This window comes from Bubalus kerabau, chromosome X (genome assembly GCF_029407905.1).
Source record: "Bubalus kerabau isolate K-KA32 ecotype Philippines breed swamp buffalo chromosome X, PCC_UOA_SB_1v2, whole genome shotgun sequence".
NCBI classification, from domain to species: Eukaryota; Metazoa; Chordata; class Mammalia; order Artiodactyla; family Bovidae; genus Bubalus; species Bubalus kerabau.
Window position 1 is genome coordinate 52,862,822 of NC_073647.1, and position 20,816 is coordinate 52,883,637.

Here is a 20,816-nt window from a genome sequence, read left to right on the forward strand (position 1 = left end):
GCAAACCACTTCAGTATTCTTACCTTGAGAACCCCATGAACAGTATGTAAAAGCAGAAAGTTAAGACACTGAAAGATGAACTCCCCAGGTCGGTAGGTGCCCAATATGCTACTGGAGATCACTGAAGAAATAACTCCAGAAAGAATAAAGGGAAGGAGCCAAAGCAGAAATGACACCCATTTTTGGATGGGACTGGTGATAAAAGCAAGGTCCGGTGGTATAAAGAGCAATATGGCTGGAGTCCAGCTCCAGCAGCCAGGGATTCAACCTGAAGAGATGAACGGTGTCAGCGAGTAATGAGACAGCCTCTCATTTTTCTTGGACTGCCTATTTATTTCAAGTTTAAGATTTTCTTTTATACTTTTACAAAAACATTAGGTCAGAGGTTTGACATTTTCAGTTCCCCCTCTCCTAGATTTATTATCTCCATAAATCACTGTTGCTCTTCAAACTGAGTTCCTGCTTCAGTGATTCTCTCGGAATCAGCCTTATCATCTATTATCTCCCTCCTGTAAGGTGTCCTATAGTTAACTTGTGATTACATTGTAACTCATGCTACATTCCTCAGTTTACTACTTATCTTCTTAAATCCTGTTTGCCCCTAACATCCTGAGCTCAGTTCAGTTCAGTTCAGTTCAGTTGCCCAGTTGTGTCTGACTCTTTGCAACCCCATGAATCACAGCACGCCAGACCTCCCTGTCCATCACCAACTCCCGGAATTCACTCAGACTCACGTCCATCGAGTCAGTGATGCCATCCAGCCATCTCATCCTCTGTCGTCCCCTTCTCCTCCTGCCCCCAATCCCTCCCAGCATCAAAGTCTTTTCCAGTGAGTCAACTCTTCGCATGAGGTAGCCAAACTACTGGAGTTTCAGCCTTAGCATCACTCCTTCCAAAGAAATCCCAGGACTGATATCCTTTAGGATGGACTGGTTGGATCTCCTTGCAGTCCAAGGGACTCTCAAGAATCTTCTCCAACACCATAGTTCAAAAGCATCAATTCTTCGGTGCTCAGCCTTCTTCACAGTCCAACTCTCACATCCATACATGACCACTGGAAAAACCATAGCCTTGACTAGACGGACCTTTGTTGGCAAAGTAATGTCTCTGCTTTTCAATATGCTATCCTGAGCTCACTATCTCTTAAAAAGGCTTCTAGCTATAGTGTCTCTAAAAATTCTTAACTTCTATAAGCTATAGTAAAATATGCTAAATTTACAACATTCCTTAAATCTTTAATTTCTAACTGTTTTAATTATTTCTAAGCCCTAAATTCAGCAAACTCCTTTGCCATAAACATTCTCCTCACAAATAGGCTTCAGATAGCAATCCCTCCCATGGCCTCAAGCTACGGCCTATGTGCTCATCCTGGAAAACTCTTTTGTAAGAGTCCTTGAACAAATGTCAATGATTAACTTTATGAATTATTTTCTGAGCACAGCCGCAGAAGGCTTTGTGCCTTCTCATGCTCCTCTCAAGAACAATAAGCACCTTAATATTCCTTTTCAGTCAACTCAGCTGAGGAGAGAAAAAGACAAGTCAGAACTTCAAGGCCTAACTCCTTCATCCCCGGACCCTGCCTGCTGAATGAGGAGAGGGGTCTGGGGCTGTGCCTCCATTTTGTCAGTAATGCCTAATGCGGCTCCCGACACAATATTGTATAAGAACCTGGAATGTTAGGTCCATGAATCAAGGCAAATTGGAAGTCGTCAAACAGGAGATGGCAAGAGTGAACATCAGCATTCTAGGAATCTGCAAAGTAAGATGGACTAGAATGGATGAATTTAACTCAGATGACCATTTTATCTACTACTGTGGGCAGGAATCCATTAGAAGAACTGGAGTAGCTATCATAGTCAACAAAAGAGTCCGAAATGCAGTACTTGGATGCAATCTCAAAAACGACAGAATGATCTCTGTTCGTTTCCAAGACAAACCAGTCAATATCATGGTGATCCAAATCTATGCCTGTAGGTCTTCCTACAACCATTCAACTTTAGGGAAACACTGAGACAGTCCTGATCTTTTAATATTGATATGCTACAACCTGGAAACATGTCTTTGTGCTGAACAAACATGTCAGACTGTTAACTCACCTACAAACAGCATGCTATTAAGATAAAACTTCTGGAGATTATCAGGCAGGGCTGACTGAAAGTCACTTTCTACCTTTTATTGGAGTAAAAACAAACAAAACAAAGCTAAGTTTGCCATAATAGTGAAAGAAAAAAAAAAAAAAAGAGTGGCCCCAAGGGTAAATTTGAACTTCACTGAAATTAAACCAGATTTTGTTAGAGCATTTCTGATGATTTGTTTTTTCTGGCTTATGATATCAAGCATTGTTCCTGTAGCCCATTTTAATTTTTTGCTATCTATCTGTAAAATATTAGTTATAAAATATTTTGCTTTCTGCTATTCTTTTCTTGCAATGATTAATTAATTAGTTGTTGAATGTGAATAAAGGGTGGCAATTACAATTTCTTTAATCACTTAATAATGTGGTCCAGGTCTCAGTTGAGATTTTAGACATATATCCAAAGGATTTATACTGAATTTTCTATTAATCACTGCATCCTTAGTGCTGACAAGGTCTCTTCCTAACAATAGATCTAATCATTTCAAGATGAGCCACAGTTAGAATGAATATGATAAAGAGCTTATCATCTGGGCCAAGATCCTGATCCCATGAGCCCAAGATAGAAATCTCTGTTTCACTACTTGATTTAACATTAAGGGCCATGTATTAAATCTTGTGGCTCTGGAGATTTATAAATGTTTAAAGCCCTTAGTAAACTTAACTTTTTACTTTTGGACCACAGTCACTAGCTGAATAAAATGTTTGATTTTTTTTTTTAACTGGGACTTTATATTATATGCTTCAGGCAAACTAGATCAGTATTATACAGTTTTCTATAATTCATTTTTATGAGATAGTGATTCTCTTGGGAACTCAAAGCAAAAGTTTTCCTTCTCACAGTCTCTTACTACCACTCAAGGCACTTTCTTATATATATCAGCATTTAATTCACTGATAATCTCTAAGTATTTTTTAGTAGCTGACTTGGTCAGTGGATTGTAAGATTCTTCCTTGTCTGTTATAGTGTACTCAAGGTTTCCCAGTGCATAGTTAAAATAATGATTATGATATTGATATTAACAATAACATACAGTGTTTGTTGAGAGCTCACTGTATGATAGTGCTAAATGCTCAACTGTATTAACTCAATTAGCCCTCACAAACACCCTATTATACAGCTGCTATTTTTATTCTTGATGTTTTACAGATAGACAAGCTCAAGCAGGAAATAGAGAAGTTAAGCAACTGGCCCAATGTCACACAGTTAATAAATGGTAGAGCTGAGTTTTAAGCTAGGCAGTTTACTTCCAGAGCCCATGATCCTAAGTACCATGCCTGTCATATAGTAGATGCTCAATAAATATTTGTTGACTGATAAAATTCTATAGTTAAAGCTCCCAATAATTACAACTCTCTCATTCTTCTAAAAACAAGGATAAATAACCAATCATAAAAATAAAAATGTCCTGTATACAGAGCTCTGCTGAGAATAAATGCACCCAGAGAGATAAATGAAACCATCCACTGTTTTATGTTGAATTGGACACTCAAAATAACAATGCCAATGTGGTTAAATGTGTAAATGTGATAAATTGGAGAAAAAAATATGAAAATCTATATGGTAGATTCACAAAGCAGTAAAAAATGTACAAGCTTAAAATATTTTAGATACTTCAGTAGAACTAAAACCCACAACAGATGGGAAATTCTAACTACTTGATGAAGAGCTAAATACTGGGAAGACAGCTGAGGCAGATGAGCCTCTAGGGGAATGAAATGCCTTTTTAAATAAAGCTCAGACCCCATCTTATGCAGTTTTAATGTAAGTTCTTGATAATTCAAGACTTCGTAGATCAATCAGGAGGAGTGCTTTTATTTTCATATTATAGAAATCTGGCAGCATCATAGATATTGGAGTTTAGCTACAGTAAATATTCAGTTGTACTATTAGTTAGTGTTCACTTTATAACTCTGTTGTCACAAAGAGTTGGACAAGACTGAGCTACTAACACTAACAAAGCTGTAACTAAATGATTAGAAATTATTCTCTGGGAAATGAAATTATAAAGGATACTTCTATTATTAAGTAAAAAGCTGCCAAACTATTTTGAGATCACAAGTAATTATCTATATTCTTATCTATCCCCTTATGAATACTATAATCTACGTAAGCAAAAAGATGATTGCTTCTATCTTGGCGATCACTGTATCTTAATAACTAGCCTGGTGAATGAATGGATGAAGAAGTTATAGGAGATGGAATAAGCAAGAGTTCATTCTAGGCTGTATTTTCCCAACATTGTCACACTGAATAGTCCTTCTTACCCTGAAGAGGAACACGATTGTGAATCCTTGGTCTTTTCTCCACAAATAAGATGCTCTCTTTACATATATGATGCATCTGAATTCACCAGATGGAAACTGAACAAATAATTAAAATGCTTAAATTGGAAAATTGGCCAATTATAGTCTTGTCTTCCCAAGTGGTGCTAGTGGTAAATAATCTGCCTGTTAATGCAGGAGATGCAAGAGATGTGGGTTTGATTCCTGGGTCTGGAAGATACCCTGGAGGAGAGTATGGCAACACACTCCAGTATTCTTTCCTGGAGAATCACATGGACAGAGGAACCTGGTAGGCTACATTCCATGAGGCCATAAAGAATCAGACACAACTTAGAGACTGAGCCCCTGATGCTGGGAAAGATTGAAGGTAAAAAGACAAGAGGCCATCAGAGGATGAGATGGTTAAATACTATCACTGACTCAGTGGACATGAATTTGAGCAAAGTCTGGGAGATAGTGAAAAACAAGGAAGCCTGGCATGCTACAGTCCATGAGGTGGCAAAGAATTGTCATGACTTAGTGACTGAACAGCAACAAAATAGTAGTTTGCCTACATTATATAAAATAAACTAATATTGGAGGCTCCACATTATACAGCTGGCCATGTTGCTTGCATATGTAAAACACTGAATATTCTTACAGTTAATATAAATGTAATTGTAAATTTTAAGGGAAAATTAGCTTAGAGAAATCCAATAGGTAAATACAAATGTAATTGCCTACCATTAAAATCAATGCCTATGACTACTTTATAGAAACACATAAGAATGTTCTTTCTGAGCTAATAAAGTACTATAGGGAATATATAATATTTATCTAGTTAGAATTGTTCATCATCTAATTTATTATTAGGTATTGAGGTACATAGAACATTAACTTCTAGTAGTATAATATTTATTTTTCATGTATTTATACCTAAGACTTACAACAGGCTTAGATGAAAAGAATATTTCCTTCCTGATTTACGCAATTTTGGCACATAGTATAAATCTCCACACCTTGATTTCCGAATATGTAATATTAGCACAATTTCATTTATCATGATGAACTATTTTAAGGATAATTCAAATAATGCATATTAAATACCTAAGAGAGAGTCTGATTCATAAGACTCTTAAAATAGTAGATTTTCAAAATAGTTGGGAAAGAAAAATATAGAAGAAAGGAGGGATCAGAGGAAGAGGATTTTATTTTATTTCATCTTCAAAATAATCTCCAGAGGTAGGTAGGCTATGAATTGTTATTGTTATCTCCATTTTACAGATCATTAAACAGATTCAGAGATCTCAAAGGACTTGCTCAGCATTAAACAGCTACTTGCTCTCTTATGGTATGATAGTATTTTATTCATCTGCCCATTGTAACACTTAATATGTAATATTGTATTTATTGATTACTACCTCTGGCTTCCCTATTAAACTCTGAGATCCTTTTGGGCAAGGGCCTTATTCCATACATTTTTCTATAATTTAGAGTATGTGTATATAGTACCAAAGAGGGTTCTGCCAAATGTTTTACAGATGAGTAAAAGATCTGAAACTGGAACCTGTATCTATTTATTCAAAACTGGATATTCTGTGTCTATTGTATGATATTCTTGCTTATGATTATACCAGTCCTCCAAAAATTTACATATTATATAAAATACAGTGATTGGTGTTCAATAATCTTTCAATGCATTTTGGTTTGATAATCAGAAAATAGAACAATCTATTTTATATCTTTGTGTATTTTTTTTGTTGAAATGGGAGCATAGTCCCTTCACTATTTGTTTGCACCAGAACAAATTACCCAAAAAAATTGGCTAAAACAGCAGAAATTTATACTCTCACAATTCTGCAGGTTCAAATTCTGAAATCAAGGTATCCTCAGTGCCTCTGAGAGCCCCTTGTTCCTTCCAGCTTCTGGGGGCACTTGACAATCTTTGTCATTCCTTATCTTGTAGCTGCATCCCCCCAGTCTTGTCCTGCTATCACTTGGCTACCTTCTTTCTGTTGATATGTGTCCTCTCAGTTGGTTAAGAATCTGCCTGTGATGCAGGAGACCTGGATTCCATCCTTGCCCTGGGCAGATCCTCTGGAGAAGGGAATGGCAACGCTCTCCAGCATTCTTGCCTGGAGAAGTCCACAGACAAAGAAGCCTGATGTGTTACAGTCCACGGGGTCCCAAAGAGTCAGACATGACTGAGCAACTAACACTTTCAAGTTTCTTCTTAAAAGGACACCAGTTATTGGATTTAGGGCATCTCTAAAACCAGGATGATTTCAACTGAAGATCCTTATCTAACTAACATCTCAAAATTTTTTTTTTTTTTACAAATAAGATCAAATTTTGAGTTTGGAGTGGAGATGAGTTGTTGGAGTACATTATTTTATCCACTAAAACTATTATGCTTTATTTGAATTGACATTATTAAGACAAGCCTAATGAATGTAGCAAACCTAAAAGCAATGCATTCAGCTGGGGAAAAAATGAAGGGATTCGAGTCTCTGTTTTTTTTTTTTTTTTTTTTTTTTTTTTAATGATTTGAAATAAAGCTGAAATTCCACAGAAATGCATGAAAAGTAGAAATTCAGCATAGAATTGCTAGAGGAGTTTGAAATAGGGGAGGATATATCAGTAATCAGCTAAAAGTTCAAGAAAACTGAATGATAATCTTAAAAAGGAATATTTTTCCCATCTAGAAAATAAGCCAGAAATGACAATTGATATCAGACAGGTGTAATAACTTATTTTTCTCTCAGCTAGGTAATACTAGTTTAAAGCCAAAGGATATCAGACAGTTGTAATAACTTATTTTTCTCTCAGCTAGGTAATACTAGTTTAAAGCCAAAGGATAAATTAAGAATCTTAGTTTCAAGTCACAATCAGAAAGTCACATGCTTAACTAGTATTTATATAAGATTAACATTTAACTTTCACTTGAAACAATGCTAATGAACAATAACACTACTTAAAAGTAGTCTTTGTTTATCTTAGAGTTTGATATAAAGGCAGACACATAGGTTGCTTTTCAATTTTTATTTTATCATAGATCTAGTTATGCTTTCATCTATTATTAAAAAAAAAAAAAAAGCCTTCACAGAGGTAAGCAGTCTGGTAGCTACTGCACTTTAAAAAATGTTTTCCTTCTAGAAAAAAAGAAAGATCATTTGTATTCTGATGTTTATTCTCATAATCACTTTAGTACTTTGATGCTTATATTGTAACATCTATAAGTTTAATAGACACAATGCAGCATTGTCAGATTTTTACATTTCATGAGAAGGACATGTTAAGATGATCTGTAATTTAAAATGATGATAAAGACAATGGCATACATTTTTTAGCAGCAAACAGAGGTATTTTATGCAAAATTCAAACAAAAATGATACATTGTTTCAACTGACCTGCAGTATTTTCAGAAAGCAGATGTGTTTGTCGCATTGCTTTTGTTACTGTCACAGTATAAGAATATTTCAGGGCAAGAGTAGAGTTTTGAATAAGCCAGAAAGATTATGTGAAAGCAAGTGCAATAGTATTCTAGCCCAACCCTGTCTTCAATAAGAAACTATGGATTTGTATCATCCATAATATTCTGCTTCTAGGTCATTTTGAGAATATTTTACTCTTGTTTAGCTTTGTTAGATCAATTCTAGTATCAATTCTGAATAAAGCACTGTTGTTGTTTTTTTTTTCCCCCTTTAGTTTGGCTCTCATTCTGGTACTGAATATAATCTCTGCATGTTCCAAGATTCAGGACCCATGAAAAATCATTTCAACTGGATTTAATCAAGTACTTTCAATCCCTTTCCCCCATATTCAGCAAATGCAATGTCATTGTTCCATGGGCTCCCCTGATGTCTCAAGGGGTAAATAATCCTTGGAATGCAGGAGACAAAGGAGATGCGTGTTTGATCCCTGGGTCGGGAATATCCCCTAGAGGAGGAAATGGCAACCCACTCCAGTATTCTTACCTGGAAAATCCCATGGACAGAGGAACCTGGAAGGCTACAGTCCATGGGGTTGCAAAAAGTCAGACATGACTGAGCATGCACACACACACTATATGGTAGGTGGACTTGAATAAATAATAATTTGGCAACCATTTTAAAAAAGTTTCATTCAGAGAGAATTTCCTTAACGTATTTCAAATTATGTGTAAATTCATATCTGGACTACTGGAGGGGGTAGTCATTCTCCTCTCCAGGGGTTCTTCCTCATCCAGGGATCAAACCCAGATCTCCTGCATTGCAGGTAGATTATTTACTGTCTGAGCCACAAAGGTAGACCTATATCAAGAGATAGGTAACTTTTCAACCCTTTGAATGGATGAGTTTGGCAATCTGTTCACTGATATCTTAGTAACAAGGAATACCACGTTAAGTTCATATATTAATAGTAGAATAGTTCATGTACCATAGTTTTACAGACCTAATTAAAATAATTTTGAACTCCAGCATATAGTTTAAAAAATATTTAGACAGGTATTTAATTATAAATTTTCTAATACTTAATTCTAATATTTAATTATATTATATTTTCAAGGGTCTTTAATTCTAAAGTTAATAAGTTAAAAATGAAATTATATTGTTGGGAAAGGTTTGGAGAAATTGGAACATTTGTACACTACTGATGGGAGTGTAAAACAGTGCAGCTGTTTTGAAAAACTGTCTAGCATTTCCTCAAATGTTTTAGCATAGAGTTTTCAGCCATTTCACTCCTAGGTATACAAGTATAACCAAGAGAAATGAAAACACATGTCCAAGCAAAAACCTCTGTATGTGTTTACAAGTAACATTATTCATTATACCCAAAAGGTGTAAGTAACCCAAATTCCCATTAATTGATGAGTGTTTAAACAAAATATTGTATATTTATTCAGTGAAATATTACTTGGACATAAAAAATGAATGGCTTACTGAAACATGATGCAACATAGCTAAATCTTTAAATCATTATGATAAATGAGAGAAACCAGCCACAAAAGGCTGCATATTAAGTGATTTTATTCATAAGTCCAGAACAGAGAAATATAAAAAGAAAGTAGGTTAGAGGTTGCTTAAAGCTTATGAGAAATGAAAGGTTGGAGGTGACAGTTAAAGGGTGTGGGGTTTCTTTTTGAGGTGACAAAATACTTTAAAATTGACTATAATAATGGTTGCAGATACCTGTGAATATACAAAAGAACACTGAATTTGTCCTTTAAATGGATGAATTCTACATTATATGTTATATATCAATAAATGTGTTAATATGACTCACCAGCAATAACTAACATATATATATACTATTAAAACAGCCAACTACAGTTCAATGCTCCTAGTTTACTTTAACCCTTGTAACAAATACTGTAAAGTAGGAACTCATATTTCTCTATTCTATAGATGATTAAACTAAGCCAAAATGACAAGAAGAAGCATGCCTGGGGTCACATAGGTAATAAGTGACCAAGGCAACAGTTGAATCCAATCAGTGAAGCTATAAAATTTGTACTTTCCAATAAGAGTCATAATCAATTATGCCACAGCTCTAATTATCTATGCAATTAAAAAATGGAGGAATATCTTGTTATTTAATTCAATTTATAGATATTTATTGCAGGTCTCCTTAGTACCAGGCACTCTTTTAGGCATTAAGAACATAGCAGAATTTCAAAACTCAAAATGACAAAATGTGTGCTGCCATGGAGCTTACATTCCAGAACTTTAGAATCCAGAAGAGCTGAGTTGAAAACTTCTATACCTTACAAGTAGAGTGACTAAATAAGTTCCTTCACCTCTTTGATTCACATATTCCTCTTTGTAAAATGGGATTGATAATTTTCTCACATCAAAGTGTCACTATATCAGTTCAGTGAGATGATACTTGTAAAGCATTTGGTGAAATGCTTCACACTCAATAAATGAAAGGTGATGATACCAGTGGCAGTGAAAATTATAGTGATATTATTCCTGTCATTGTCACAATCATTACCACCATCATCATTGAGTGTAGCCTCTGAGTTGTGTCCAACTCTTTGCGGCTCCTTGGACTATAGCCCTCCAAGCTCCTCTGTCCATGGAATTCTCCAAGGAAGAATACTGGAGTGGGTTGCTATTTCCTTTTCCAGGGGATCATCCTGACACAGGGATCGAACCTGGATCTCCCACACTGCAAGCAGATTCTTTACCATCTGAACCATCAGAGAAGCCCATCATGATCATCATTAAATGTAGCTAATGCCCTGGTTTTAGTGTAGGAGGAAGATACAGCCTTCTAAAGTTTTGTTTGGATAAGTTCATATAGCTACTTGTGAACTTAAGACTGAAACCCAATGATCTTCTGATTTCAAATTTCATAATCTCTTTACTGATGAGTTGACACTATGTATACAACTTTTATATCAATTCTCAAATTTATAAAAAAAGAGAATAAGGCAATAAAAATACCTAGATACATTCTCATAAATGTATTCTTTTGAAATGATGATTTATATTTTAGAAAGAAAATAGTAAACATGTTTAATACATTTAAGTTTATTATTTTTATTAGATTCACCAGTATATTTCCCCTGAAGCCAACAACACTCTAAGTTGATAATTGAATAAATTTCTGAAATACAATGTCACGTGTACCAGCCTACTAAAAAAAATTAAACCAGGCCACTGTAGTTACATGAAGATTTAAACCAAGTAAAAATTATACTCCACATTCTGATATTTTTAAAGTGTATATTAGGGGGAGTGGTAAGCTTACCTTCTATAGTATTAATATTAGACCTGATTCCTTAGGCTTCTAATTTGTTACACTATAAACACACATGCACCCTAAAGATTTCTTTTTTTAAACTTCTCATGCAGTTTTGGCCATTTGTTAGACAAATATTTATTTTATGTGTATTCTGTGTATACAGTCATAAATGTTTCATTTTGACTATGCAATTCAGAAAAGTTACCCTTACAGCCCTGCTCGTGTCATCAGAAATGCTTTTTGTTATTTTTACCACAGTGAACATCTCAATTTGCTATTGCACCTGATCCAACTGACAAAAACTGAGTCACAGTTGGATGTACATAGAGATTATCATACCAAATGATGTAAGCCAGGGAGAGAAAGACAAATATCATACAATATTTCTTATATATAGAATCTAAAAAAAAAAAAATGATACAAATGTACTTATGTGGTGGTGGTTGTTTAGTCCCTAAGTCATGTCTGATTCTTGTGACCCCATGGATTACAGCCCGTCAGGCTCCTCTGTCCATTAGAGTTCCCAGGGAAGAATATTGGAGTGAGTTGCTATTTCCTTCTCCAGGGAATCTTCCTGACCCATGGATCGAACCTGGGTCTTCTGCATTGCAGGAAGATTCCTTACCAACTGAACCACCAGGGAAGCCCATGAATTTATATACAAAACAGAAATAGACACATAGACATATAAAGCAAATGTACAGTTACCAAAGGGGAAAAGGGGAGAGACAAATTAAGAATTTTGGATTATCATATACAGACTACTATATGTAAAATAGATAACCTACTGTATAACACAGGGAACTATACTCAATATTTTGTAATAACCTATAAGGGTAGAGTAAGAAAAGAATAGATATATATGTATGCATGACTGAATCACTTTGCTGTACACCAGAAACTAACACAACATTGTAAACTGACAATAATACTAATTCAGTTAAAAAAATTAATTATGGTCGATGCTTTATTGAGTGATCATTGTAATAAGCCTTTAAAATCTATCTATTCTTATTAAATGCATTGTCTCTATAAACATGCTGTTCTATTTCTTTCCTAATTAGGAGGCAGGGTAGTAATTAAGGATAAGCTCTGGTGTCTTTGTTCTCTAATATATTTCTTCCTCTTTCTGTTACCTGTGTTCAGAGATGTGGTGCCCCTGGCTTCTGACTTTAGTTCTTATGCCTTTTACTCTATCACTGGGGCTTCTCTGGTGGCTCAGATGGTAAAGTATCTGCCTGCAATGCGGGAGACCCAAGTTTAGTCCCTGGGTCAGGAAGATCCCTTGGAGAAGGGAGTGGCTGCCCACTCCAGTATTTTTGCCTGGAGAATCCCATGGACAGAAGAGCCTGGTAGGCTACAGTCGATGGGTTTGCAAAGAGTCAGACAAGACTGAGTGACTAACACTTCATCTATCATTAGCCTTAGTGATTATGGACATGGAGAGAGGGGAGGAAGGGGTGAGATGTATAGAGAGAGTAACATAGAAATTTACATTACCATTTGTAAAATAGATAGCCAATGGGAATTTGCTGTATGTCTCAGGGAACTCAAACAGGGGCTCTGTATCAACCTAGAGTAGTGGGATGGGGAGGGAGATGGGAGGGAGGTTCAAAAGGGAGGGGATATATATATACCTATGGCTGATTCATGTTGAGGTTTGACAGAAAACAACAAACTCTGTAAAGTAATTATTCTTCAATTAATAAATAAATATATTTAAAAAATAATAAAAAAGAAATTCTTAACAGTTATACTCAAGAGGACATATACTCTGCAAGCAACAGCATTACATGAAGGCAGAATAAAGGTAACAACTGTACTGTATGCATTTAAGCAAAGGAAGAGAAGTGATAAACCTGGAGATGGGTAAAAGAAGGAATTAGGATTTCTCAGAACCTGCAGGGAGGCCATATTCTTTTGGGTTAGAGAGAACTTCTTGTATTGACCTCATACTTTGTTCTTGCTGTGTTTGTTCTGAATGCACAGACTGAAAACAAAGCTAAAATACAAAAGCACATAGATATTGAGGAATACCAAAATCGTTTGATCAAAGAAATATTATCATTTCTTTCAATTATACCAATACAGTTACAGCCTCAGTGTATACTTGAATAACTCTTCACTGTGATGACTTATTTGCCACCGTATTCTACTATGCTAATTCTGTGTGATACAGAAGAGAGCTAACTAAAATTTGAGGTTTATCTCCTAGTTGGATCGTTTCATTGATATTAACAAACTTGCTTCTCTTCTGCTCTATATCTTGCTCCTCTTTTTAATGAGTCAATCAGCTCTATCAATCTTGAAAATTAGATAAAATAGGAGAAATGTTTATTTATTGGTAGTAAGATAATTTATTTACACCTAGATGTTGATAAAAATGTGTGAAAACTACTTGATTAGTGTATTATAGAAACTTCTGAGCTTATAAAGTTCAGACTGGTGAACTTTTCTCCCTCCTTCACTATATATAATTTAGTTTGGACAGTGATTTTGTTGATTCAATACTCATCTCTTGGGGTTATTTTAAAAAATATAAAATGATTAAAAATCCATGTCCTCATTAAAATATAAGTTGCTTTTCAGCATGTGTTTTCCCTTCCAGAATTGATTTTTTAAAAATGTTTCTATCATCAAATCTGGTATCAATTTGACAATCTACTCACATTCCTGCCAATATATTTCTGTGTTTTCTTTTATTTCTAATGCTTGTCTAGTTGTCATGAGAATGGCCCACTTATAGTGAAAGATTGTGTTATGTCTATGTGGTAAGAAAAATGCAAAAACTATCATTTTAATATTTACCACTTGATCTATTTTGAACTTTTCTCAGTAGAAATTCTCAAACAAGGGCAAAAGTAGCACAGCATAGGCTATTGTTTTTAAAATGCATAATTTAATGAAATAAACACATATTCTGGAGTTGTCTTTTTTTCACCGCAGTGATAAAGAAGTGTTCTCCTGAATATTTGACTAGCCTTAAATATTATCATTAATTTGTCAATAATTCACTGATTTACCAAGATAGATATAACTAATGTTTTCATATTTTCACTTGTCTTGCTAAGGATTTTGAGTTGCTCAGTAATAAATGGTAAAACATCTAACTAAAATCTACTGTGTTCTTGAAAGTAAATTCTAATGGAGCAAATATAGAAATATCTATTGTTATTCTATAAAAGAAAGAATTGTATTTTTATTTTTTAAATTTATTTATTTTAATTGGAGGCTAATTACTTTACAATATTGTAGTGGTTTTGCCATACATTGACATGAATGTCATATTCTTAGATATGGATAAACTTTTGAGTGTTTTTTTGTACATGGTATTTTCTCTGTAGGAAAGTTGACATTTTTAACCTGTTATTTAAGAATTATCATTCATAATAAAAGGAGATATAAATACCAATTGTTTAAATACATTAAAATACAAGGACTTTTTCTTCAAAGAGATTATTCAAAGCATTATGCTCAGGCTATGCCTTCAAAGACAAATGAAATTCTAACACAGAGCCATTGATGGCTGAATTTGATCAACACATAAGAACAATATGAATATTTAAGGCCAAAAATAACTATCCAAAGTGGAAAGAAAAAACAAACATACTTTGATTTCCTTATGTAATAGAATTGTGCCCATGTCAGGATATCTGGGTCAAATATCAATTTTGCAAACTTAAGTTATATTAAAATGACAGGAAAAAATATATATAGATATACCCTTATCTGGGTCAAATATCAATTTTGCAAACTTAGGTTATATTAAAATGACAGGAAAAAGAAATATATAGATATACCCTTTTTGGTCTGAGAATAAGTCATTGTATAACAAAATATAGAGCCTTTGTTTTGTTTCAAGGCAAATTATGCTCAGAGAATGAGATTATATTTGCTAATATTTTGTTTAACACAGGTCTAGTCTGGGAATTATGATTTCATAAGCAAATAGCATGGAGATAATATCCCTTAATAAGCCAATAAAGAAATAACATACTCCAAACCAATGATAGGTTAATTATACTATTTTTCCAGACAAAGGGCACGATGAAAAGAATAAGGTCCAAATTTATCTGAGGTGTACCTTTCTATTGCAGGAAGGGGCCCCCTTCCAGGGCCTGAGAGTAGACTCCTGTCTAACATTTGGAAATGAAATGTCCAGGGAGACACATGTACTGACAAAGCAAAATACTTTATTGTAAATGGGCTCTTGGGTGGAGGGCAGGAGGGTAAGAGAAACCAGAAGGACTGCTCTGCCACATGGTGTGCAGTCTCAGGTTTTATGATAATGTGCTTAGCTTCTGGGTTGTTGCTGATCAATCATCTTTCTTGGCTTATATTTGATCTGACTGAGGGTCCTCCCTGGTGATGTTTGCATCTTTCAGCCAAGATGGTTTCTAGTGTGAGGGTTTCTGGGAAATTGACAGGACATATCATCTTCTCCCCCTTTCTTTGACCCCTCCCAAATTCTCCCAGTTAGTTTTCAGTGGCAGCATCACATTCTTTATCAGGACCTCCTGTTTCAAGACAACTCAGGCAAGAGGTTATCATTGCAACTGGCCAAAGCAGTGGGTTTCTTTCAACAGTTCCTTAACATTTCTATGAGATGGCTTTTGGGAGAGAGAGCTTAGCCAACTGAGAACTGATGTTCAGTTGTTAGTGCAAAGATGAAAGTCCCTTGTTACTAGAACATATCACTAGAAAATGAAGGCATTAGTGCTGGCCAGCATGATAATCTCCTTCTTCCACACCACTGCCTGATTTTCACCACTGCTAAGCAGGGATCCACCTTCCTAGGCAGGAGTTAATACTCCAAAGTCAGAGAGCTATTTAGATCAGCAAGAGACACCTTGTCTGGACTGAACACTCTCAGATGGTTCTCATAGACTCTGGATATTTGTACTCTTAATATTTCCTTGCCATAGTTGCATCTTCATCTGTTCTTAATTGATAAGACCCCAGGACTGCCCCTTAGTATCTGAACTACGACTGAGTATTTATCAGCAGTTGCAAATGTTGATGATGACACCTTGACATAACAACTTCAATTCTCTTATCAAAACAATATTACTTTTAAAACCTTTGTTCTTAGATCAAAACAACTTAATATTTGTCATGAACAAGTAAATATGAAATCATATCAAAGCACTGTACAACAGCATTCATTCTCTTACTATATTTATTGTATCACTTTTTGTACATACCCTCATTTCAAATTCAGCCTTATCTCCTCCACAATTTTCTGTGATGCTCAAAGAAACGTTTACACAACTGTAACTATTATAGGAAAGTGTGATAAAATATTAGGAGAAAGGACTTTGGAGACCATAATTAGCTAGAAATGTTAGATACATGATACTTCATCACGTGATGTATTCATCCCATACAAAGAAGAATGAATTCAAGGGATAAATGACCTAAATGCTTACAGAGTCTTCAAAATCAGTTTACTGCCCATTTCCTGAGGTTGAAAGGGATGAAAAAAAGAGTCTTAAATAAAAGCAAAAAGAATGATTTTACCAGGATGGCTGCAGAAAAGATTTAGTTGAATAGAATTGAATTAAGGTATTCCTAAGACCCACAAAAGTCAATATTTAGGTACTTGAGGATAGTATCCAAAACTGTATAGATATTTATGTTTACTCCTAAATCATGAATCTCCAACCAGCTTAGATTTTTTTTTTTAAGAAATGTATTCATGCTCAAGATAAAAACTCATCCATTTTATTTATTTTTTTTTATTTTAACTTTACAATATTGTATTGGTTTTACCATATATCAAAATGAATCCACCACAGGTATACATGTGTTCCCCATCCTGAACCCTCCTCCCTCCTCCCTCCCCATACCATCCCTCTGGGTCGTCCCAGTGCACCAGCCCCAAGTATCCAGTATCGTGCATTGAACCTGGACTGGCGACTCGTTTCATACATTAGAGTATACATGTTTCAATGCCATTCTCCCAAATCTTCCCACCCTCTCCCTCTCCCACAGAGTCCATAAGACTGTTCTATACATTAGTGTCTCTTTTGCTGTCTCGTGTACAGGGTTATTGTTACCATCTTTCTAAATTCCATATATATGTGTTAGTATACTGTATTGGTGTTTTTCTTTCTGGCTTACTTCACTCTGTATAATAGGCTCCAGTTTCATCCACCTCATTAGAACTGATTCAAATGTATTCTTTTTAATGGCTGAGTAATACTCCATTGTGTATATGTACCACTGCTTTCTTATCCATTCATCTGCTGAAGGACATCTAGGTTGCTTCCATGTCCTGGCTATTATAAACAGTGCTGGGATGAACATTGGGGTACATGTGTCTCTTTCCCTTCTGGTTTCCTCAGTGTGTATGCCCAGCAGTGGGATTGCTGGATCATAAGGCAGTTCTATTTCCAGTTTTTTAAGGAATCTCCACACTGTTCTCCACAGTGGCTGTACTAGTTTGCATTCCCACCAACAGTGTAAGAGGGTTCCCTTTTCTCCACACCCTCTCCAGCATTTATTGCTGATAGACTTTTGGATCGCAGCCATTCTGACTGGAGTGAAATGATACCTCATAGTGGTTTTGATTTGCATTTCTCTGATAATGAGTGATGTTGAACATCTTTTCATGTGTTTGTTAGCCATCTGTATGTCTTCTTTGGAGAAATGTCTATTTAGTTCTTTAGCCCATTTTTTGATTGGGTTCTTCAATATGTGCAAATCAATCAATATAATACACCACATTAAAAAATTGAAAAATAAAAACCATATGATTATCTCAATAGATGCAGAGAAAGCCTTTGACAAAATTCAACATCCATTTATGATAAAAACTCTCCAGAAAGCAGGAATAGAAGGAACATACCTCAACATAACAAAAGCTATATATGACAAACCCACAGCTAACATTATCCTCAATGGTGAAAAAGTGAAAGCATTTCCTCTAAAGTCAGGAACAAGACAAGGGTGCCCACTTTCACCATTACTATTCAACATAGTTTTGGCCACAGCAATCAGAGCAGAAAAAGAAATAAAAGGAATCCAAATTGGAAAAGAAGAAGTAAAACTCTCACTGTTCACAGATGACATGATCCTCTACATAGAAAACCCTAAAGACTCCACCAGAAAATTACTGGAACTAATCAATGAATATAGTAAAGTTGCAGGATATAAAATCAGCACACAGAATTCCCTTGCATTCCTATACACTAATAAGGAAAAAATAGAAAGAGAAATTAAGGAAACAATTCCATTCACCATTGCAACGAAAAGAATAAAATACTTAGGAATATATCTACCTAAAGAAACTAAAGACCTATATATAGAAAACTATAAAACACTGGTGAAAGAAATCAAAGAGGACACTAATAGATGGAGAAATATGCCATGTTCATGGATTGGAAGAATCAATATAGTGAAAATGAGTATACTACCCAAAGCAATTTATAGATTCAATGCAATCCCTATCAAGCTACCAACGGTATTCTTCACAGAGCTAGAACAAATAACTTCACAATTTGTATGGAAATACCAAAAAAACCTCGAATAGCCAAAGTAATCTTGAGAAACAAGAATGGAACTGGAGGAATCCACCTTCCTGACTTCAGGCTCTCCTACAAATCCACAGTCATCAAGACAGTATGGTACTGGCACAAAGACAGAAATATAGATCAATGGAACAAAATAGAAAGCCCAGAGATAAATCCACGCACCTATGGACACCTTATCTTTGACAAAGGAGGCAAGAATATACCTTGGATTAAAGACAATCTCTTTAACAAGTGGTGCTGGGAAAACTGGTCAACCACTTGTAAAAGAATGAAACTAGAACACTTTCTAACACCATACACAAAAATAAACTCAAAATGCATTAAAGATCTAAACGTAAGACCAGAAACTGTAAAACTCCTACAGAACATAGGCAAAACACTCTCCGACATACATCACAGCAGGATCCTCTATGACCCACCTCCCAGAATACTGGAAATAAAAGCAAAACTAAACAAATGGGACCTAATTAAACTTAAAAGCTTCTTCACAACAAAGGAAACTCTAAGCAAGGTGAAAAGACAGCCTTCAGAATGGGAGAAAATAATAGCAAATGAAGCAACTGACAAACAACTAATCTCAAAAATATACAAACTCATCCATTATAAAATGAATGGAAAATAAATGATATAATAGGAGAATATCTTACTGGAAAGATGTCTTTTCTCGCCTAATGCCTATGTGAGCTAAGCATATAACAATTTTTGATGCCAATTGAAGGCTTCATATTGTTCTACATATTGTTGCATGATATTTACAATGTTGTTATACACTTTTCCTGAAACCACTGAAGAATGCAACAAATAAAAATAGTTTCACTAGAAGACCAAAACTGTATTATTGCACTGAGAATATTGACTTTTTTTTAATGTACTTGCAATAACAAATTGAAACTGATTTTTTTTGTTTTTGTTTTCTTTTCCTTTGCTTCCTTTTCCTACATTTTATCCTAAATCAGCGGAAATCTGAGGGGAAAAGGACAATAAAGGTAAGATGCTAATTTCAAAGAAAATTGACTCAAAATTTGTTGCACTATCTTTTCTTAAATTTCTGAAGCTACAGTAGCTACTAAGTGCAGTTAAAACTGTAAGTATTTAAGATGACATATGTTGTAGTTCTGCCTTAAAAGAGCTTCAAGCTGAACTGTCTCTGCATTTTGTATTATTTACACAGTCCTGGAGGCAATTTTCAAGGCTTATTTTATTTTTCAGCAACACTTTCTTTTCCCAATGTGGCAAAACATCATCCCGATGACAGCATCACTTTGTGAATGCTCTGGTAATACAGTTATTTTATGATAAATTTTAGCAATAGAAGGGACCATTTTGGTGTCAGCTCACAATTAACAGTGACAGCAAAAGTTAGCAAATATGAAGCATGATGATCTTGGATAAGGTCACAGAGAAAAATACTATAAACATGGTCAATCAGTAGTTTGATGTTCTCTGAGAAATTGGGCTTTAAAATGTCATATTTCAATGTGAATTTTTTTTTTCTAATTGAAATGTAGTTGATGTACAATATTATGTTTCTTTCAGATATATTATATTGTGATTTGACATTTTGATACATTATGAAATGATCAACACCATGATAACTCCAGTAACCATATACAACCATATAAGTTATCACAATATTATTAACCATATCTTTTATGCTGTATATTGCATCCACATGATTTACCTGTTTTAAAACTGAAGGTTTCTATCTCTTGATCCTCTTTACCTTTTTCATTCACCGACCTCCCCTCTGTCAACCACTTTTTTGTTCTCTGTAGCTATGAGTCTGTTTTTGTTTTCTTTTGGTTTTTAGATTCTGGATATGAGAACCTACAGTTGTTGTCTTTGACTGATTTATTTAACTTAGCAAAATACTTTCTAGATTCATCCATGTTGTCACAAATGACATGATTTTTAATGGTTGAATAATGATCTATTACATATATACATCAGATCAGATCAGATCAGTCGCTCAGTCATGTCCGACTTTTTGCGACCTCATGAATCGCTGCATGCCAGGCCTCCCTGTCCATCACCAACTCCCGGAGTTCACTCAGACTCATGTCCATCGAGTCAGTGATGCCATCCAGCCATCTTATTCTCTGCCGTCCCCTTCTCCTCCCGCCCCCAATCCCTCCCAGCATCAGAGTCTT

At 35.0% G+C, this 20,816-nt stretch overlaps 1 protein-coding gene across 2 annotated transcripts in view; it reads left to right on the forward strand.

The window, feature by feature from the left end:
- Positions 1-20,816, forward strand: part of PCDH11X (protocadherin 11 X-linked) — a 758,129-nt gene that overhangs the window by 471,731 nt on the left and 265,582 nt on the right. For both annotated transcript variants that reach the window (XM_055564753.1, XM_055564752.1), the window contains exon 5: positions 19,623-19,652. In XM_055564753.1, the coding sequence (XP_055420728.1) occupies positions 19,623-19,652 (30 nt within the window). The remainder of the gene's footprint in view (positions 1-19,622; positions 19,653-20,816) is intronic.